Below are 23,003 nucleotides of genomic sequence, written 5' to 3'. Positions count from 1 at the left end.
CAGGCAATACCATATAGCTCAGATGTGTCACAGCAGGCTGTACCATCAAGGTTTGTGCAATTACTGTACACTTATGATGTTCACACAATACAAATGCCTAATGATGCATTTCTCAGAACATACCAGTTGTTAAGCAATGCATGACTGTAAATAACATTGTGCTGTTTAAGATTTGGGGTACAATTAGGCAACTTCAAAGAGCAAGGAAAAAACTCAGTAGTTTATGCACAGCTGACAAAAAAGCTTTAAAAAGTTACCGCTGACGATCTGACTTGTATGTGGCTGTCAGCTCGTCAAACATGGTGCTGTTCATTTCCATAAATGCCTTCAACACATTGTACACTAACGCCACAATAGCCCTGTAAAGCACAGAAAAAAGGGAACATGTTAATAAGTCTTATAAAATAGGATACTGAAGGAAGAAAGCAAAAGCACAACTTTTGTCTGAATGAGTTCCTTGTACTGCACATTGTCTGTATTCCTTTTTAGTTGGAACAACTGAACATGACCTACAGTTCATTTCCACATCAAGAGATTTCTATTCTTTGCCATTCAAGGCAAGATAATTTTCTGAGGGGTGGTAGAACTAGAAAAAATATCTCATTTTGCCCTTCTAATTGTTGGCACCCAGAATAGAGCTGCCTGTAGGCACTTGATAATTTCACTTAATAAAAAGGCAAGTATAAAAGTAAAGCAACTTCACCCTAAAATAAGGGCCTATGATAGCACTAACCTTAGACACCTGTATTTGCATTGAATTCTATTTTCTAAATAATACACAGAATTCACCAAAATCAGAAGCTACTTCCTCAGAAACAAATGTTTTAAATATATATATATAAATTATTTGTATCCAAAGAAATGAACCCAAGACCCTGTGTAGGCTGGGTGATTTAATATGAGTTATTTGTCTAGCTGTGATCTGCACCAGTTCTGTTGACCCAAAAGATATGCTGATAAGATAACTGGCAAGCTGGCTGGGCACGGTGGCTCATGCCTGTAATCCCAGCACTTGGGAAGGCCAAGGGGGGTGGATCACAAGGTCAGGAGTTTGAGACCAGCCTCACCAATATGGTGAAACCCCATCTCTACTAAAAATACAAAAGTTAGCCGGGTGTGGTGGCAGGCGCCTGTAGTCCCAGCTACTCAAGAGGCTGAAGCAGGAGAATTGCTTGAACCCAGGAGGCAGAGGTTGCAGTGAGCCAAGATCATGCCATTGCACTCCAGCCTGGGCAACAGAGCAAGATTCCATCTTAAAATAAACAAACAAACAAACAGAGATAACTGGCAAGCTGGGATGGTTGCTATTAGCTATGGGACACTATACAGCTAAACAGCCAAAATGGTAGCCCATACTTATCAAGAATGAGCTCTTGGGCAATGTGAGGACAAGGTTATGATGGTCTTGATAGCTTCAGACTAGAGTCTAAATAGCTTTTCCCTTTGCAAAAATATCTATGGCTTCCGTTTTGCAACAAACATGCTCCTAATACCACTGAAAAAGGCCTTGGTAAAAATTAGCCATATATTAAATAAACCATAAGTCTGATGTTTCCAAAACATTTATAAGAAAGTACACTTGCTGTGTAGCTTCTGCCTTGTGCCATTAAAAGGAAGCTTTAAATTTTTTTCTGTTAAGGTTCCAGAATGACCTTCCTCCCAAGGGCAACAATGGGAAAGCACCAAATATAGCACACTGGGTGGTTACAGACACTTGCTAGAACACTTCTCCAGGTTCTCAAGAGACAATCTGTATAAAGGAACTTAACTGTTTATCAGCTCCTTATTTTTACTAGTTCTATTAATAAAATTTGGCAACTTTGAAAAATGAGAAATGTGATATTTTATAATTACGTGCAAAATTTTAAAAGATGAAATATACTGAATTATATCTACTAATTTTTAAATGCCACATTAAATCTTCCTTCTATTCCACAGAGAAACATGTGAAGGCATTCAAATTCAGAATGCTTTAACTTTCACCGGGCTGCATGTTAAACTTTTCCTTGATGATTTTAAACTTTTTCTTTTCCGAGAGATACATGATAATGACTGAGTTGCCTGTTAAGAAACAGATCACGCTAAAATGCAAACCTAGGCAGAACACTTCCCCACTTACAACCCTTCAGTACTTTCTCATCTCTAACATGGTGAAGGCTCACACGAGTCCCACAATCTTTTCTAGCCACATCTTCCAGCACTCTTCCTCAAAAGACCTTGTGCCTCAGCCCTCTGAAAATTAAAAGTCTCGGAAACGGACAGGTGCTTTTTACATCTTTGTGCCTTTTAACGTGATGGGTGGACCCACTGTCTGAAAGGGTTCTCCCTATGCCATCCACCTGCCAAATTCCTTTCAGATTCCCTCTAAGCATGGCCATGCCATCAGCAACTACACACCTTTCCTTGCAGCTGCAGTGCTCCCCAAAAGATCTGCTACCGTCACAGATAGATCAAGAACCCTGTCAAGTAAACAGATACTTTAACTGCAATTTTGTTAAAGTATCTGTTTATCTTCTCCAGTCAGTGAATCCCCAGAGGTAAGGATTTTATCTTTTCACATACCTCTTCAGCAACAAGGACAGCATCTGGCCCATAATAAGACTAAAGGAAAAGAAAAAGAGAGGAAGAGAGGAAGAGAAAGGAGGAAATAAACTGAAAACCTACGGATTCCAATGTTCTTTTGAAATCCTATAGAGGCTGGAAAACATGATGGGAAGGATGACGTTAGAGTTTTCTTCTATCAAACTCATGATGTATTCATTATTCCAGTAATAGAGTGCTCTTTCTGCCACCTTTGGGAAAAGAAAAATAAAATGTTAAGAGAGAGAAAAAGACAAAGATAAAACAAAATTATAAATCTTTCCCAACAAAAGTATTTTAAAAGACTATTTTTAAATCATTCAAGGCAGAGGTTGCAGTGAGCCAAGATCACACCACTGAACTCCAGCTTGAGTGACAGAGCAAGACCCTGTCTCCCTTCCCACCAAAAAAAAATCCAGAGTGCTTCAAGGGCTTCATTGACTTGAGGAAGGAAAAGAAGTTTTCCCGTTAATTTGTATTCTCCTCTAATTCTGCCTATGTCATCTCATTCCACACTTTCCTGACATCGGTTTATTTTTATTTTTATTTTTTTGAGACGGAGTCTCACTCCGTCACCAGGCGCCAGGCTGGAGTGCAGTGGCGCGACCTCACCTCACTGCAACCTCTGCCTCCCGGGTTCAAGCAATTCTCCTGCCTCAGCCTCCTGAGTAGCTGGGACTACAGGCGCGTGCCACCACATCTAGCTAATTTTTTTGTATTTTTAGTAGAGACAAGGTTTCACCATGTTGGCCAGGATAGTCTTGATCTCTTGACCTCGTGATCCGCCCGCCTCGGCCTCCCAAAGAGCTGGGATTACAGGCATGAGTCACTGTGCCCGGCCCTGACATCACTTTAACACATCTTACTGGTCCCCTTTCCTGGCTCACCTTTTTCATCACGCACACTTGGATCGAACCCAGTGCCCAGTATATGGTTAGCATTCAGTCACAGCTACTCAGGAACACCCATGGTTGCCCATCCCTGTAAAGTGGTCAATATTTACTAAACACCTCCTATGGGCAGGCACTGTGCCTACACAGCAAGTACAATGTATCATCCTTACCACCATCCCAGAAGTAAATACCATTGTGCTCATTTTACAGATGAGGACACAGAGATTCAGAGACTGAGTAATGTAGGTGATATTACAATGGAGTAAATCATGGTAAAGGCTGGGGCCTTACTTCTAGGTCTTCTTCCAGAGTTTGTTTCTGGTCCCTTCCTGGGCAAGCCAGGAGACATCTGCTCAGTTTCTGGTCCCAGGGACACTGGCTGCAACTACCCCTCTCTGCTCTCTCAGATCCCTTTTCTCTGTCCACCATGAATTCAAAAGAATATCTCAAAAACAAAATCTAAAATCTCTAAAAAGGCTAGTCACAGTGGAAAAGGGAAAAAAAGGGTGGCTTCCTTCATTTATACAGATTAAGAAGCTGTGGTTTAGAAGAGAACAAGGCCAGGTGCAGTGGCTCACACCTGTAATCCCAGCACTTTGGCAAGCTGAGGTGGGTGGATCACCTGAGGTCAGGAGTTCCAGATCAGCCTGGCCAACATGGTGAAAACCCATGTCTACAAAAGATACAAAAATTAGCTGGGCATGGTGGCACTTGCCTGTAATCACAGCTACTTGGGAGGCTGAGGCAGGAGAATCACTCGAACTCAGGAGGTGGAGGTTGCAGTGAGCCAAGGTTGTGCCACTACACTCCAGCCTGGGCGACAGAGTGAGACTCTGTCTCAAAAATAAAAATAAAAAAATAAAAAATAAAAAAAAATAAAAAAGGAGAGAACAAAATGGTATTAGATGTATCCACTGAAAGACTCTGAGAAATCAGAATTTTTCCATGTGCATTATTCAGCTTGGTTTAAAAAAAAAAAAAAAATCCTGGGACTGATTAGGCATTAGACCCTGAGAGTACAAAGAAAACAGTCATTACCACATGTTTACATGCCAGGCACCGTGCTATGTGTCTCACATATATAATATCTCATTTCCTCACAACCAACAGAGTAGGTACCATAACTTTTCTATTTTGTAGATTAAGAATCTGAGGCTCAGAGAGATAAGCCATTGTCTCAATGTCCCATGGCTAGTAAGTAGCAGATTCCAAAGTCTCTATTCTTAACCTCTTTACTCTGTTATCCCTAAGGAGTTCACATACTGGTGGGAGAGGGGGCATTTATAAGCCTATCCAATGTAAACTGTGACAGACGCTATATCAGATACATAAATAAAGTGTCAAGGCAGAGTAGAATCAACAACACAGATGACTTGGGAAGCAGAATGGTGGCAGAAATATAACATAGATGGGGCTGAGTGCGGGGATTACAGCATGGGGCTCATGCCTGTAATCCCAGCACTTTGGGAGGCCAAGGTGGGTGGATCATTTGAGTCTGGAGTTTGAGACCAGTCTGGCCAACAAGGTGAAACCCCCATCTCTACTAAAAATATAAAAATTAGCTGGGCATGGTGGGGTGCACCTGTGGTCCCAGTTACTTGAGAGGCTGAGGCACGAGAATCACTTGAACCCGGCAGGCAGGTACAGTAGTGCACCGAGATTGTACCACTGCACTCCAGCCTGGGTGACTCAGTGAGACACCATCTCAAAACGAAGAGGAAGAGGAAGAGGAGGAGGAAGAAGAAGAGAAAGAAAGAAAGAGAGAGAGAGAGAGGGAGAGAGAGAGAGAGAGAGAGAGAGAGAGAGAGAGAGAGGGAGGGAGGTAACATAGGCAAGCGGCATTTAAGCTGGGTTTCGAAGGATAAAGGAAAGGGCATTCCAGGTAGAGGGCATTAAGGAAAGGAGGGCAGAGGCATGGAGGAGGACAATGTGTTTGGGAACCATCGAAGCAAATGAGGTAGCTGACACAGATAAAGCAGGAGGCAAGGAGAGGGAGAAAAGAAAGAATAAGAATGCGGCTGTTCTGAACATATAACTGGTTGGAGGAAAATCCCAGCTGCTTCCTTCTTTACTAGCATCCTTCCACGGTCTCTTTGGACATTCCCCCAGAGTCCAAAATTTACCTGCCATTTAACTCTAACAAGTTCCTTAATCTTTTATGTATCTATTTTATTACGTAAAACCACTTACAGAAGTATGCATCCAGCCCCTTACAGAGGAAAGGTGTTGTTTATGCAAAGTTAAAAATTACTCTGTCTGACAATAGGACAGAGCCACTACTTTCCTGGGATCCACTGTCCTTCTGCACACACAGAGACAGTGTCACCAGCATGCAGACCTCAGATCCTAATGCCACACCTGAGGCAATCAATGATAAGCATCTGGCTACATAGGGTGGCCACTCAGTAAATGGATGAACCAGCAAATTCATTAATAAATATTTGTGGATAAGCCAGCAAAGATTTCTTAATGAATGCTTAATAAATAAACAAGGTCCTCTTCCCTTTGTTCTCAATTTTACTTCTGTCAAATAATTTAAAATTCTTTTTTCTTTCTGCTATAAATTGAATTGTGGCCCCTCCACAATTCATACGTTTTAGTCCTAACTCCCAACGTAACTATATTTGGACATAAGACTTTTAGGAGGTAATGAAGGTTACATGAGCTCACAGGGTGGGGTCCTAACCAGATAAGACTGGGGGCCTTATAAGAAGAGGAGAGCGAGATTGCCTCTCTCCGTATGTACATGCCGGGAAAGGCCATATGAGTACACGGCAAGGAGAGGGCCATCTGCGTGCCAGAAAGCAGGATCTCACAGAAACCAACCATGCTGAGACCCCGATCTCAAACTTCTGGCCTCCAGGACTATGAGAATATAAATGTCGTTTAAATCGCCAGTCTATGGTGTTATGTTACAGCAGCCCGAGCTGACCAAGACATGGCCTCTCTTTTCTAAGCTTCTGAGTATCACTTAGGCCTTTCTGGTGATGCTCATTTTTTAAAAGATATTTGTTCCTTGACCTCCAGGAAATGTCAAATGTCCTGCTGAAAACTGAAAAATAAGGTAAATAATCCATATGTGTGAGCAGTAAAGACCCTGAGTGGTATCAAATACCTATATACTATTCCATAATTTCTCCATTTTGATCCAAGCTTGTCACGGTTTCTACCTTCTTTATTCTTGCTTTACGGTACAACTGCTAGATTGCCATAAGGTCACTGCTTTCAGATATTAACATGTCTTTTGGTCAGAAATCAAAACAAGGGCAGCAACCAATGTCTCTAACTGTGCAGCATAATGACAGCTTAGAGAAAAAGTCCACCATCCAATGACACCATTAGATGTATGGTTCTGTGCTAAGAACTGCAATCTGAACAATCTCTTCCAATCAATAGGCAGAGTCTAGGTTTATGATAGGGCCCTTAGGTGATGCAGCCAAACGATCAAACCTAACCTGTTTGGTAACCCTCAATCTACCCTTCTTCCCTCCTGTGTGGGTTCCACAGCACTGCAGCCATGGCCCCAAGAAAGAAAAGCGTTGCTCCTGAGTGGCCACGAGGAGGCAGAGCAGTGCCATGGGAAGGTCACTGGCTTTAGCAGAAGCTACACCAAAGATCAAAATTTGACTCTACCCTCTATTAACTTGGGACCTATGGCAAAATGTTCTCTGAGCCTCGTTTTTTTTTTTTTTTTTTTTAATCTAGAAAAGCTTCAGAGGATAATGGGACATTTATAAATGTACATAAAGTATCCAGTGTGGTATTAGGTTTTCTCCTTTTCCTCTTAAACATTACTTAGCATTCTCTCTTACACACTAGAGACCCCACCAGCCCACTTATTTAGGAATTTACTTGAAATGCTTTTGACCACTTTGAGCTTCAGTGTTCACATCTGTAAATCCATAAAAAACACAATGCCCTCCTTCTAGGGTGTTAGGAGAATTAAAGTTACTGGAGAGAAACCACCATTACCATGGCTGTTTGGTAGCAGGTGCTCAAGGTAAGGTGGCTACTGTTAAAATTATTATCATGAGGGCCGGGTGCGGTGACTCATGCACAGGCATGAGCACTTTGGGAGGCCAAAGTGGGTGGATCACGAGGTCAGGAGATTGAGACCATCCTGGCTAACACAGGAAACCCCGTCTCTACTATAAATAAATAAAATTAGCTGGGCGTGGTGGCACACGCCTGTAGTCCCATCAACTTGGGAGGCTGAGCCAGAAGAATCGCTTGAACCTGGGAGGCAGCGGTTGCAGTGAACCAAGACCATTCCACTGCACTCCAGCCTGCGCAACAGAGCAAGACTCCACCTCAAAAAAAAAAGAAACATATATATATATATATATATATATAATCATGTGAGGAAACAGCAAAAAAACAATAGGTAGCCGTTGTCCATTACATTGCTTTAGAAACAAATACAATTGAACCAAAATAACTCATGCTCCCTGGCTCATGACCTCTTTACTACTAACCTGAAAATGGGGGCTAGATACACACTTGGCAATTTGTTTAAACAAAGGTTCTTGGATTTTAACAAATTGTGAAGGTTCAATCACATCCAATATTTCTTCCAGTTCCCCAAGGAACATGACCTGTAAGTATAAGCAAAACACAAGATGTGAGGCATACCACGAAAAATCCACAAGAACAAGGAGGATTAATAAGAGTCTGCACTATTTTAAGAAAAATTTACACATAAAATCAAATATTTATGCCCTAAGTGCATGCAGGAGAAAAAAAAAAAAAACATAAATGAACCATGCATTATCCCATGTTAGAAGATGGTCATTCCACAAAGAATTCACCACAGGGCACTTGTTAAAAGGAAGTTCCCTTCAGCATGAAAATATGATTAGACATACTTGGAGAAAATACTCTATTTGCTATGTATATTACAAGAACAAAGGACACTCACACACTGCACTGGCCCCTGGGAAGCAAAACTGACCCCATAGGGCTTTCCACTTTATTACTAGTAACCTAGCTCTCTTTCCACAATACTTTAAACACATATACACACACACACACACAATGAGAAAATGGCCCCCTCATAGAAGAGCAAAAGTTCAAATGTGGTCATTTGCCAAATACTTATAGCCCCCGCTACATGCTCAATGCTCCACTAGAATGTACTCGTTAATACAACAAAAAGTTCAAGAAACACAAATGAGCAGACTCACCCACATGCAGATGCTACCTGAAACCCATGAGCATGCACTGACTCATTCTCAACACACACACACACACACACACACACACACACACACACACACACTTGCTCTCCATAGAGCACAGTGAATCTTGTGGCCTCAGCATCATGTGCCTCAACAGAGTTTTTAGATCACCATTGGATCACCATATGGAGCCAAATCCGCAGTAGAGTCAATTGTTTTAAATATAATGGGAAAATGACAGAGAAATAAAAAGCCAGCTTACCTATTTAGCTATAAAAAAATAGTTTGAAAAAAAATTAAGTGAGCAATCAAAATATGAAAAATGACAATGCCTTCATATTTTGAGATGCATCTGGGTAGCAATGAACAGTTCAATTTTTACCTAACAGATTTTAAGAAATTAAATGACTTTCTGAAATTAAAATAGGGTTTGGAGAATTGAAGCTGATTTGAGAAGGAAGGCGTTTCTGCTAAAAGTAAAATTTAGTAGACCCTTGCCATTTGTTAATATGCATACAGAATTTCTCCCAAAATTTTAGCCAAATATAAAACTAACAGCTGATCTTTTTTTTCTGAGCCATTTTCCACATGGTTGCTAACCTTCCAGAAGAGTGGCTGCAGAGCTGGTGCTCAGTTTCACTCGCCTCCAGCTAAGAAATTCACCAACTATCGTATAACAACCTCACAAAGTAGTACATGCCCAGTGAGTTCTCAGCAAAGGTACAAATGATTGTGGGTCTGAATCCTCCAGGGTCATTTGTGAATGGTTGAAACTAAAGGTCTGTAGTCTATTTTAAGATGACACAGGCCGGGCGAGGTGGCTTACACCTGTAAACCCAGCACTATGGGAGGCCGAGGTGGGCGGATCACAAGGTCAGGAGTTCAAGACCAGTCTGAGCAACATAGTGAAACCCCATGTCTACTAAAAAAACAAAAAAAATTAGCTGGGCATGGTGTCACATGCCTGTAGTCCCAGCTACTCAGGAGGCTGAGGCAGATGAATCGCTTGAACCCGGGAGGCAAAGGTTGTTGTGAGCTGAGATCGTACCACTGCACTCCAGCCTTGACAAAAGGGTGAGACTCCGCCTTAAAAAATTAAAAAAAAAAAAGATGGCCAAGCACAGTGGCTCAGGCCTGTAATCCCAGCACTTTGGAAGGCCAAGGTGTGTGGATTACAAGGTCAAGAGATCGAGACCATCCTAGCCAACATGATGAAACCCCGTCTCTACTTAAAATGCAAAAATTAGCTGGCTGTAGTGGTGCACACCTATAATCCCAGCTACTCAGGGGGCTGAGGCAGGAGAATCGCTTAAACCCAGGAGGCAGAAGTTGCAGTGAGCCGAGATCAGGCCACTATACTCCAGCCTGGTGACAGAGTGAGACTCTGTCTCCCAAAAAAAAAAAAAAAAATGACACACAGTGAGATCCACCTATATACTATGCACTAGGCTGCCCTAGCATCTATCTATAGTGACAGCAAAACCTTCATATTATGAAGGGGGCCACTAGGCAGGGAACATCAACAAAGCTAGACAACTGGACACATGACTGGGGACTGGCCTGGGCTTACCTGAAGCTGAACACAGTGAATAAAAACCCAGGATTCAGGAGTCAGGGAGGCGACTTCTGGCTTAATCATCTGTACTTACTTAGAGTACTGGGGCAGGCTATTTAACCTCTCTACAGTTTCGTAACTAGTAAAACAAGAGTTTTGACAGCCCTGCCTTATAGAGTTTATAGTGAGGTTTAAATGAGGTGATGCAGTTTTATACATGCTTAGCCCAATGCTTGGCACTCAGCAAAATACTTAGTAAGCTATGAACAGTCTTTGACAGTAAGCACTTACCTCTTTTTGACTACATGTTTTAGGCCAAAATTTCATTAACCCCCTAATAACCTAAAACGAAAAGGAGAAAAACAAATGGCATTTAATTTTTCACATATACTTCTTGGAAAGGTAATTTTTTCTGAAGTTTCTGAAATCATGGAAAAAAGACTTACTGGTTCTGTGAGTGAAGGATCTTTCTCCAGAAACTGTACTATACAATATGCCAGCTGAGTAAAAAATAAAATAAAAGGCAAAACTTTAAATTCTATATAGTAAGGGCTCAAAAGATATACCATTAAAACTTCCTAAAAGGTTTCCAGATTGGTTTTAATAACTTCACATTCGATTCATTTTGATTATCATAAAAATAAAATCTATATAAAGCAAAACAAGAAGCTACTTTTTCAAGCCAAAGACTAATATTAATATGGCTCCAAGAGAACTTTTTTTTAAAAAAGAGTATTAGGGCTGGGAGCAGTGGCTCATGCCTGTAACCCCAGCACTTTGGGAGGATGAGGCTGGCAGATCGCCTGAGGTCAGGAGTTCAAGAGCAGTCTGACCAACATGGAGAAACCTGTCTCTACTAAAAATACAAAATTAGCTGGGCGTGGTAGTGCATGCCTGTCATCCCAGCTACTTGGAAGGCTGAGGAAGGGGAATTGCTTGAACCCAGGAGGCAGAGGTTGCAGTGAGCCGAGATGGTACCATTGCACTCCAGCCTGGGCAACAAGAGCAAAACTCAGTCTCAAAAGAGTATTAGGACATGAAGTATGCAGCTAATGAAAAGCAGAGGTGAGACACCACACTCGGCATATTGTGGAATTATCTCACCTCATATACTTTGAGCTACAATCTCAGGAGCTTCCTTTCTGTCTTTGCTAATTTCAACAGTACTGAGTTTTACCATAGTTCCACAATAATCCTCTATGGGAAATAAGCACTTAAGAAAAACTTTGCCAATTGCCTGGAATGGCACATGCAAACTAAAGCAGTTTCAAGAGGAGATAAAAGGTTGCACCTGCCAGTTAGAACCTGGAGAAATGTAAGAAGAGTTGTACTAACATATCTAAGTAAGATTTTTTAAAATAATAATTATGAAATATGATACCCAATTTCAAAAACCAAAGGCAAGATTTATAAAAGGGCTTGTAAAGATTCTTGGACAAGGAAATCACCCTTGCAAAAGAACATTTTGATGGTGTTCTAAATTAGAAACGTATGGACTAATTTTTCCTCAAAATACAGATTTCACATTTAAAGAGGAACACGCCTTAGAAAAATGTGTTACTTTTTTATGCAAACTCGAACTTCCCAATGAGGGGAACAGGCAGTAAGAATCTAGTAGTATTTTAAACTTTCCTATCCAAAATTTAAAATACTACCCAATAATTTATCTGCCCCCAATGAGATGGTGACCATGCAAGGCAGTGTTATCACAAAAATCAGAACGGGGGCAAGACAGAGTACATTTTTTACAGTGATGAAGGCTTGAAAAAAAAAACAAAAAGATGTGAAACTACTGATTGATTTGTTTACTTGTGAGAGTGTCTGTGTGTAGAAAGTGATAAAGACATGGTGAGTGACCTAGAAGAGGAGGCAAAAAGAGCAACTGATAGTCTAATGCAAAGTAGGATGGAACAAAATATTCAAGAAAATTAAAATATGGTTATATAGGTCCCAATGTCTACATCTGATAAGCTCCTGTGCATTTTATTATATGTAATACATTCAATATGTTATTGTGTGCACTTGGCCAAGTCACCTAAGTCATCTGTAAAATGAAATGACCTCCCACTTTAAAAATATTTCCATGATTCTACGGTGCATAGAAAAAAATATACACATTTTTATTTCCCTCTGGGAGTATTCTAAACTTTAACAAGTCTCTTTCTTTAGAAATGAAGGCTATATCAATATCAAAAAAAACAATGAGTTTGCAAACTTTTTATTTTTCTTCTAAAAGTAGTTGTACAAAATCCTCCTACCTGTGCGTGGAAGAGTGATAAGCTCCTGACAGTGTGTAAGGGGATCAACACTTTCACCAGAAACTGTTTGTGTTCTGCCTTAAGAGGTAAAGCAAAGCCATTGATAATACTAGGGAGAAAAAGGAGACGCAAATTAGCAATGTTACCACAACAAGTTAAACTGAGACAAACTGTTCTTATGATATTAATTAAACTTAATCAGTCTGTTTGTACAAAACAACAGAATACCCACCCCAGTGGCATTCAGGATTTCTTTTTTTTTTTTCTGAGAGAGAGTCTTGCTCTATCACCCAGGCTGGAAGTACAGTGGCCCCAATCTCAGCTCACTGCAACCTCCACCTTCGGGATTCAATCGACTGCCATGCCTCAGCCTCCCAAGTAGCTGGGATTACAGACACACGCCACCACGCCTGGTTAATTTTTTTGTATTTTTATTAGAGATGGGTGGGGTTTCACCGTGTTGTCCAGACTGGTCTGGAACTCCTGACCTCAAGTGATCTGCGCACCTTGGCCTCCCAAAGTGCTGAGATAATAGGCGTGGGCCACCTCGCCCAGCCAGGATTTCTTAATGACTTCACAGATCACAGTAAGTTGTAATAAAATTTAAGAGAAGAAAATCTGCTTCTGATCATCCAACAAGGGCTGTGCTCCTAAAATTAGTCAAATAGTTTGCAAAAGCTCTTTATCAAGACCCTTTATTTTCCCTCCCTTTTCCTTCTGTAAATAATGGCTGCCTTGCTTGCTTCCTCCTTAAATATGACCTTTTCCATTTCCAGACATCATTTCTTCTCATTCCTGACACCTCTGCCCAGCCTAGGGAAGTCACCAAGAGACAGCCATGTGACTTCACCTTCCCTTTCTCCTCATATTAGGAGAAAAGATTAAGTAATCACATCGTTCAGCTACATTCGCCTCCCTTGTGTGCGGAAACTTAACACCACAGCTCTTTCCAATTCATTCCACTACTCCAGGCAGCAGCTGTTCAAGGACTATACCTGGATACACAACTCCTTTGAAAATGGCAGTCTTTCCAATTTATTATATACTTGCTTTCAACAGATAAGGCAAGGGACCAGATGGCCTAAAGACTAATGAGAATGAGATGTTTTGGAGTAACTGGCCTGATCACAGTTAGATATATCATCTTTGTAGTAATGAATGAACTGTCAGTTCCTTCAGTCATTTCAGTGAACTGGCAATGCATAATTGTGGAACAAAAGGAACATGAAATCATGTCTTGTAGATTCAGTTGGAAAACAGGCTAACAGGCACAAATGAGAGAGACCTAATGTACATACAGCAAGAGAGATAGGTGAGCATCTCAGTGCTACCTGAATCTACTTTTTAAAATAATATTCACCTGAGATTAGCAATTAGAAAAAAGTGCTCACCTTCCTAATATTTCCAGCAGTTCAGCTACACCATTGAAGTGTTCTGTTTCATAAACAAACCTGAAAAAAGAGAAGAGGAGGAGAAAGGGGAGGAAAAAGGAGGAGAGGAGAAAAAAGAGACGGGGGAGGAGGAGAGGAGGAGCAGAAGTGGGGAAGGAGGAGGGGGGAAGAGAGGAGGAGGAGGAGAGGGAGAAAAGAGGAGAAGGAGAGAAGAGAAGAAAGGAAGAAAGAAGAGGGGAGGAGAAGGAGGTAGAGAGGAGAAAAAGAGGAATAGAAGAGGGGGAAGACAGGAGGAGAGGGAGGAGGAGGGGGAAGACAGGAAGAGGAGGCAGGGAAGAGAATAGGAGGGGAGGGAAGAGGAGAGGAGGAGAGGGGGAAAGAAAGGAGGAGAAGAGGGGAGAAGAAAGGAAGACAGGAGGAGAGGGGAGAAGAGAGAAAGAGGGGAGGAGGAGAAGGGGAAAGAGGAGAGCAGGGGAGAGGGAGGAGAGCAGGGGAGAGGGAGGAGAGCAGGGGAGAGGAAGGGGACGGGGAGAGTAGGAGGAGAGGCCGAGAAGAGAAAAAGGAGTGGGAGGGGTGGAGGGGGAGGAGGAAGAGGAAAAGAGGAAGAGGAGGAGGAAATGAGAGGAAGGAGAAGAGGAGCGGGAGAAGAGAGGAGGGGGAGGTGGGTAGAGGGAGAGGAGGGAGAGAGAACAGCAGAAGGAAGGAAGGCAGAAAGGGAGAAAGATAAGTCAGTATATTGTTTTCAGATATTTGTGATTTACTTAATACTTCCATAAAAACATCAACTTTGCTTCTCCTTGTTCCTCCATCACCCTCCACTTACCTTAGAAAAATATTGTTAATCTGTTTTCGGATAAATGCTCTAAGACCAAGAAACTTGCCATAAATTCTGTGTAAAACTGTTTTTAAGTAGTCCCGTTCCCGAGGGTCTTCGCTGTCAAATAGCTCCAGAAGCTGTTGTAAATGAAAGACAGTATAGCTGTCAAAGGCAGTTTTAGAAAAGGATTTAGGAATTCCATCTATTATTTAAAATCCCCTCCTTCCTTTCTCAAAAATGTGTTGAGTATCTATTATGTGCCAGGCACAGTGCTAGTCTTTGGGCTTGCCATGATAAACAAGTCAGACAAGGAGCTTATATTCTACTAAAGAAATACAAATACAAAAACAACAAAAAAAGTAATAATATGAATAATAGCTAATACACATATGGCACTTACTGCAATCATCAGGCAATTTTCCAAGCAATCCTCCCGATGAGGTAGTTTTGTCTCCATTTTATAGATGAGGAAACTGGGGCACATAAGGGTTAAGGAACGTGCCCACAGTCTCACACCTAATAGGTGGTAAAGCTAGAATTTAAACCCCAGCAGCTGAGGCCCAAAGTCCATGATCTCAACCATGCACTATGCTACCTACTGATGTTCCAAATATACAGGTAAAATAAGCCAACGGGGCGTGGTGGCTCACACCTGTAATCCCAGCACTTGGGGAAGCTGAGGCACCTAGGTGGAACACCTGAGGTCAGGAGTTAAAGACCACCCTGACCAACATGGTGAAAACCTGTCTATACTAAAAATACAAAAATGAGCCAGGTGTGGTGGTGGGCACCTGTAATCCCAGCTACTCAGGAGGCTGAGGCAGGAGAATCACCTGAACTCAGGAGGTGGAGGCTAACGTGAGCCGAGATGGCACCATTGCACTCTAGTCTGGGTGACAGAGCAAGACTCTTGTTTTTGTTTTTTTTTAGAAAAAGAAAAAAATAACAAGCCTTCAACTCTACTAGAACATACGGGAAAATGAAACAATCTGAATGAATCAATGCAAACATCAAAAAGTCCTCAATGATACAGGCAATGTTCCTTTTTAGATCTGGACTCCTGTTACGTAGGTGTGTTCACTCTGCAAATAGTCACTAAAGTGAATACTGATTATTTCTGTATGTATGTTATAGGTGAATAAAATTTTATTCTGTGTGTGTGTGTGTGTGTGTGTGAGAGAGAGAGAGAGGGAGGGAGAGAGGGAGAGAGAGAGAGAGAGAGAGAGAGAGAGAGAGAGAGAGAGAGAGGTGGAGTCTTAGAGGCTCTGTCGCCGGCTGGAGTGCACTGGCACAATCTCAGCCAACTGCAGCCTCCACCTCCCAGGTTCAAGCAAGCAATTCTCCTGTCTCAACCTCCCAAGTAGCTGAACTACAGGCACCTGCCACCACGCCCAGCTAATTTTTTGTATTTTTAGTAGAGACGGGTTTCATCATACTGCTCAGGCTGGTCTCAAACTCCTGACTTCAGGTGATCTACCCACCTCAGCCTCCCAAAGTGCTGGGATTATAGGCGTGAACCACTGCACCCAGCCGTGAATAACATTTTTAAGTTCCCAAACATTTGTAATCTAAAGTTAATAACCAAACCCTGATAACATCACATTTATGTGCTAAAATGAGGTCCACGCAACTAGTCCAAAAGAGGTAACAAGCTGAAGTCTCAGCCAAATGCCAGTGGGCACAACAGATTCAACCCAATCTCTATCAAAAGTTCCAGCTGCTTTGTTTTTTTATCATTGACAAATTGATCCTAAAATTTATATGGAAATGAAAGAGACCCAGAAAAGCCAAAACACTCTTGAGGGTAACAGAAGTTGGATGATTCACACTTCTCAATTTCAAAACTTAGTGCAAAATACAGTAATCAAGACAGTGGGGTACTGGCATAAAGACAGACATACAGATTAATGGAATAGAACTGAGAGTCCAAAAATAAGCCTAACATTTATGGTCAACTGATTTTCAACAAGAATGCCAAGTCATTTCAATGGGGAAAAAATAGTATTTTCAACAAATGGTGCTGGAGCAACAGGATATCCACATCCAAAAGAGTAAGTTGAACCTCTTACTCACAACATACACTCAAATTAACTCAAAATGGACAATCAACCTACAGTTAAGAGCTAGATTATAAAACAATGAGAAGAATAAATCTTCATAACCCTAGATTAGGTGATACTTCTTACATATGACCCCAAACCATAAGCAACAAACAAATAAATTAGACTTCACCAAAACTGAAAACATTCATGCTTCAAAGGACACCATCAAGAAAGTAAAAAGAGAACCCATATACTGGGAGAAGATATGGCTGACCCTGAACAACACAGGTTTGAACTGTGCAAGTTCACTTACATGCAAATTTTCTTCCACTCTTGGCCAGGCCTGGTGGCTCACCCCTGAAATCCCAACACTTTGGGAGGCTGAGGCGGGCAGTTCACTTGAGGTCAGGAATTTGAGATCAGCCTGGCCAACAGAGTGAAATCCTCTCTCTACTAAAAATACAAAAATTAGCTGGGTGCAGTGATGGGTCCCTGTAATCCTAGCTACCCGGGAGGCTGAGGCAGGAGAATCACTTGAACCTAGGAGGCCGAGGTTGCAGTGAGCCGAGATCACACCACTGCACTCTAGCCTGGGTGACAGAGTGAGACTCCGTCTAAAAAAAAAACTCTTCCACTCTTGCTATCCCAAGACAGCAAGACCAACCCTTCCTCTTCTTCCCCCCTGCTCAGCCTTCTCAATATGAAGACCACAAGGATGAAGATCTTTATGATAACCTACCTCCAGTTAATAAACAGAAAATGTATTTTCTCGTCTTTATGATTTTCTTAACATTTGCTTTTCTCTAGCTTGCTTTATTGTAATAACACAGTACAAAATACAGATAACATATAAAATATGTGTTAGTCAACTGTTTATGTAATCAGTAAGTCTTCCTGTCAACAGCAAGCTATCTGTAGTGAAGTTTCTGGGGAGTCAAGTTATACATATAATTTTCAACTGCTCAGGGGTTCAGTACCCCTAACCTCTGCACTGTCCAAGGGCCAACTGTATTTATAAACCGTATGTCTGATAACGGACTAGTATCCACACTATATAAATAACTTTTAGGCTGGGCATGGTGGCTCACACCTACAATCCCAGTACTTTGGGAGACAAGAGGCGGATGGATTGCTTGTGCCCAGGAGTTCAAGAGCAGCCTTGGCAACATGGCAAAATCCTTTCTCTACAAAAATATTCAAAAATTAGCCAGGCTTGGTGACACATGCCTGTAGTCCCAGGTACTTGGGAGGCTCAAGTCAGAGGATCGCCTGAGTCCCAGGAGGTCAAGGATGCATTGAGCCGGGAAGGTGCCATTGCACTCCAGCCTGAGCGGCAGAGAAAGACACTGTCTCAAAAACAAAAACAAACAACAACAAAAAAGAACTTTTAAAGCTCAACAATAAGAAGACAACCCAGTTTAAAAATGGACAAAGGATTTTTTATTTAATAGCTAAATTGCAAAGAAAGTATACAAATAGCCGATAAACACATGAAAAGTGCTCAATTTTATTGATCATTACAGAAAAGCAAACCCTGGCTCGCATCTGTAATCCTACACTTTGGGAGGCCAAAGCGGGCGGATCACGAGGTCAGGAGTTCGAGATCAGCCTGGCCAACATGGTGAAACCCAGTCTCCACTAAAAATACAAAAGTTAGCCAGGCATGCTCGTGCGTGCCTGTAAACCCAGCTACTCGGGAGGCTGAAGCAGGAGAATTGCTTGAACCCAAGAAGCAGGGTCAAGATCGCGCAACTGCACTCTAGCCTGCACAACAGAGCAAGACTTGGACTCGGGAGGAAAAGAAAAGAAAAGCAAACCCAGCCAATGAGGAGATACCACTCACTGGACGGCTATAATGAAAAAGAGGAATAATAAAAAGTGCTGGTGAGAATATGGAGAAACTGGAACCTTCATACATTGTTGGTAAGAATGTAAAATGGTGCAGCTATTTTGGAAAACAGCTTGGCAGTTTCTCAAATCTCCCACAGAGTTACTGAATTACTAGTTACTGTATGACTAAGCAATACACTTTCAGGTATATACCCAACAGAAATGAAAACACATGTCCACACAAAAACTTGTACACAAATGTTCATGGGTACAATATTCCTAATAGCTAAAAACTGAAACAACCCAAATATCCGTCAACTAATAAAATGTGATGCTGTGGAATATTATTCAGCCATAAAAAGAATGAAGTACTGATCCATGTTACAACATGAATGAATCTTTCAAACATCATGCTAGGTAAAAGCAACCAGATACAGAAGACCATACAATGTATGACTCTATTTACATGAAATATCAAGAACAGGCAAATCCATAGCAAAAGAAAGTAGAATGGGGGTGACTACTAATGGGTCTGGATTTCTTTCGGGGATGATAAAAATGTCCTGCAATGATAATGTGGTGATGGCGACATGACTCTGTAAATACACTAAAAACCACTACATTGGAAATTTTAAAGTGGTAAATGTTATGGTGTATGAATTACAACATAATAAATCCGCTACCTTTAAAAAAAGTCAGTGGGCACGTTCCTCTGGCTGAAGAACAAACTTGGAAATCAGTTTGAATGTTATTAAGTTGTTGGTTTTCTGGTTTTTTTTTTTAACATTCATCATTATTCCACTAGAGCAAAATTCAGTTCTAGTGTCTTTATAGCAAAACATTTCAAGAGCACACAGCACACAAATTACACTACCGTCGTTATCAAAAAAGCTATTGACATATATGTAAGTTTGACCTCAGGTGATTAAGACATGAGGTTGAAACTGACAGCAGAATAACTTCGTGGTCAGTAACTGAATGTGCTTTTGTTTGGTGTTTTACTTTGAATAAGAGTTATGGACAAAAAAAATGGACCATCAAACACGGCAAGAAACACAAACTAAAGGTCAGTCTTCAAAAACAGGCAGTGAGACAGGACACAATTTTTAGCTACACATACCATCAACCATCCATCTGTCATTCATTCATTCAATCATTTTAAGAATGAGTATTTTCAGGAAATATTTATGGTGTGCTTATTAAAAGCCAGCCAGTGGGGGAGCTTTCAGGGATAACAATGATATGCAAGGCAGATACAGTCTTTGCTTTCTCAGAGCCTATTCTAATGGAGAATACAAACAACTAAATAAACAGCATATTAGGTAGTTCAGGATGCTGTATAAATACACAGTAGACACATCTACTGTATTTGGAAGAAGTGGAGTGATTAGGGAAGGCTTCTAAAGGAAGTGACATCCAGGCTGACCCATGAAGAAATGAGGAGTTAGAAGGGGGATAAGAGTGCTCCTCACAGGTTCAATAGTACATGCTTTTACTAGCAGCCTATCCAAACAGAAGATATTATTAATTACATCTCTCTACCCATTCAGCAATACAATAAATAGACATGTACTGAGTTCTTTCTATGTGCCAGTGATTGTCCTCATTGCTAGACATACACATTGTTGAACAATTTTGGAGCCCACCAGGGGAAGCAATGGGTAAGTTAATACATTTCCACAGGAAAACATTCTATCTAGGAAACAAAGGATATGGCCCCAACTAGCAAAAAAGGCCCCATATAGCCTCTCTTTAACTGTAACATGTTCCAAATGATAGAAGATCTCAAATACACCCACCCAATCCACCCATCCACCCAATTCCTATTCCAAGGCTAACAGAAATAATTAACCTTGTGAGTTTTATTTTTTAATTTGGTTTCTACTTTTAAGTGTTTCAAAAGGGTTTAATGAATAACTTGTAACCAACGTAAGAGATGGTTTCAGGATGTGTAATATCAGCAAAACTTGAATCAACTTTCCTTGTATCCTGTTCATCTTGAGTTTAATGAATACATAATAATTAAGCAAGAAATGTTTCACTAATGTTCTCATTAGGCTCTCAAAGAAAATGCATTACCAGGTCCCTAACTTTAGATATTTACAAAGCCACAAATATTAAACATATCATGTTCTATTAGAAAGAAAGATGAATTGCAGTATTAAACTATTTTTCTGCTTCTCTGTAGAACATGCTTTTGATGATTTTATGATGTATGAGACAGAAATAGAATAGTGCACAGGCCAAAAAAAAGGGGGAGTAGGATGAGCTCTGATTTCCAAAACAAAATAATATGAGTGTGCTGAGTCATATCTATAGTCCTAATCACTCCCACACACAAAAAAGAAATATAATCCCACACCTGCAAATGCCTAAGTGGACTGTGCCATCTGTAATATAACAGACAGCTTGTGGCCAAAGAAAAGAAGTGAAGAAGCTGGAGCATTTCCAAGGTGATTTCAGAGCGAATACAGACCTGTCAACATACTAACCAAGTTTACAAAAACCAGCCTTCTTGAAGTTAACAAATAGGGATAATCCACATAGCAGTTTAGCCAAATAACCTTTCTCTGAACTTTATAACTCTACAATGAAATGAGAAGAGTGAAATGAAAAAGGGCTTGTAAGGGTCTTCCAGCTAGGAAGAGGGATTGAACCTCTCTCCTCTTGAATCCTCCCTAAAATGACAGTGAAAGAGTAAGAATAGAAGAAAGCCTCAGCAAAGAGAGGACTGGAGAGAAAATGTAGACTTATTTGTAGACTTCTCAAAGATGGAAGTGGATGACAAGAGGTAACTATCTTAGGTTTCCTCTTTTTCCAGTCTGCTAAGTGTTTTTCCATTCCGCGAGCAGGGAGGAAAGCCAACAAGAAGCAGGCCAGTTCACACCACAGAACCCTTAAAAGGCTTAAAAAACTGAAGGCACCAGATATATTTGATGGTAAGGGTGTGAGAAATAGCTAAAAATGGGACGACTGGTTGAAAGTCTATAGATGACCCCCCAGATCCCTATCCCATGTGGTGTACTGATGATTTGCAATGTACATCTGGAGAGAAAAAGTATCTAGTCTTGGAGACATCACACATGTTAAGTAAAGCACTTACTAGAAATAATGGGATGAAATAAAACTAAAAGTGTTATTTAAATATGTCGCGCATACCTAAAAGTGACATATTTGCCAGGTTTCTTCCCTGACTGGGCGCCCAATTCTACGAGTCAGAAGATCAGAAAGTCCCTTTTGGAAGAAACGGACAGCCTCAAGAGGAAAGACTTACAGCTATACTAACAGCTGAGGGTTTCCTAACAAAATGACAAGGTCCCTGACCAGTTATCCCAATGAAAGTCACCAGTTGCCAAGTGTAACCATGCAAATATGAACACACACATGTGCACACGGTAACATACGCAAGTGCTAACCAGCTTTTTGGTAGACTAACATGTAATTATGACCATGAAGCCAAAGATTACCAGCTATTTTAACATAAAAGACCGCAACGAACAATTTTAAGGAGCTCAGAGGAAACAAGCACAATGCTGGGAGTACCAAAAAATTTGCAAAAAGGAAACTATAGCATCCTTAAAGATAAACAAATATGCTGGATCTCTGAAATAAAAGAGTGTTATTATTCAGGTGGATATTCGGGAAAAAAAATTTTTTTTTTTTTTTTTTTGAGACGGAGTCTCGAACTGTTGCCCAGGCTGTAGTACAGTGGCGTGATCTCAGCTCACTGCAATGTCTACCTCCTGGGTTCCAGCAAATTCTCCTGCCTCAGCCGCCAGAGTAGCTGGGATCACAGGCATGCACCACCACGCCCAACTAATTTTTCTGTATTTTTAGTAGAGATGGGGTTTCACCATGTTGGCCAGGATGGTCTCGAACTCCTGACCTTGTCATCCGCCCGTCTTGGCCCCACAAAGTGCTAGGATTACAGGCTTGAGCTACTGTGCCCAGTCAGGAAATATTTAAAAAGCTTTTAGAGGTTCAACATATAACAGAAATAAAAATTTTAGCAGAAGCACTAGAACACTAAAATTAGCAAATGAACATATAACCAAAAAACAGAGATAATATATAGAAGATTTTAAAAACAAGAAGACCCAATACATAATAGCAATCCAGAGAGATACGGAGACAGAAAAATAGAAAAGGAAGAGAAGGAAATTATCTAAGGAATAATTCAATTCAATTTCCAGGGGGAAAAAAGTCATGAATGTCAATATAGACAAGGCCCATTAAGTGTTCTGCACAATAAACGAACAAAAAACCCACACCAAAGCACATCACTTTCTGGATGTGGGGACAAAGAGAAGATCTCCAAGAACATACAAAGAAGACAGGTCATTATAAAGGATAAGGCTGGTGCACAGGTCATCTTAATTCCAACACTGGAAGCTGGAAAACAATGGATCAATTCCTTAAAACATCTGGTAAAGCATGGGTTCCAAATTTACACCTAGCCA

At 41.0% G+C, this 23,003-nt stretch overlaps 1 protein-coding gene across 3 annotated transcripts in view; it reads right to left on the bottom strand.

The window, feature by feature from the left end:
• The window catches only part of PPP2R5E (protein phosphatase 2 regulatory subunit B'epsilon), a 173,443-nt gene that overhangs the window by 10,675 nt on the left and 139,765 nt on the right, over positions 1-23,003 (bottom strand). For all 3 annotated transcript variants that reach the window (XM_032245907.1, XM_032245909.1, XM_032245908.1), the window contains 8 exons: positions 14,678-14,808; positions 13,855-13,914; positions 12,464-12,572; positions 10,652-10,705; positions 10,497-10,547; positions 7,949-8,068; positions 2,665-2,792; positions 258-359 (listed from right to left, as the gene is read on the bottom strand). In XM_032245907.1, coding sequence (XP_032101798.1) covers positions 258-359; positions 2,665-2,792; positions 7,949-8,068; positions 10,497-10,547; positions 10,652-10,705; positions 12,464-12,572; positions 13,855-13,914; positions 14,678-14,808 — 755 coding nt within the window. The remainder of the gene's footprint in view (positions 1-257; positions 360-2,664; positions 2,793-7,948; positions 8,069-10,496; positions 10,548-10,651; positions 10,706-12,463; positions 12,573-13,854; positions 13,915-14,677; positions 14,809-23,003) is intronic.

Source organism: Sapajus apella, unplaced genomic scaffold (assembly GCF_009761245.1).
Source record: "Sapajus apella isolate SASKATOON/1434 unplaced genomic scaffold, GSC_monkey_1.0 scaffold59, whole genome shotgun sequence".
In the NCBI taxonomy this organism is placed as follows: Eukaryota; Metazoa; Chordata; class Mammalia; order Primates; family Cebidae; genus Sapajus; species Sapajus apella.
Note: the sequence above shows the minus strand (reverse complement) of the source record. Positions and strands in the feature narration are given on the sequence as shown.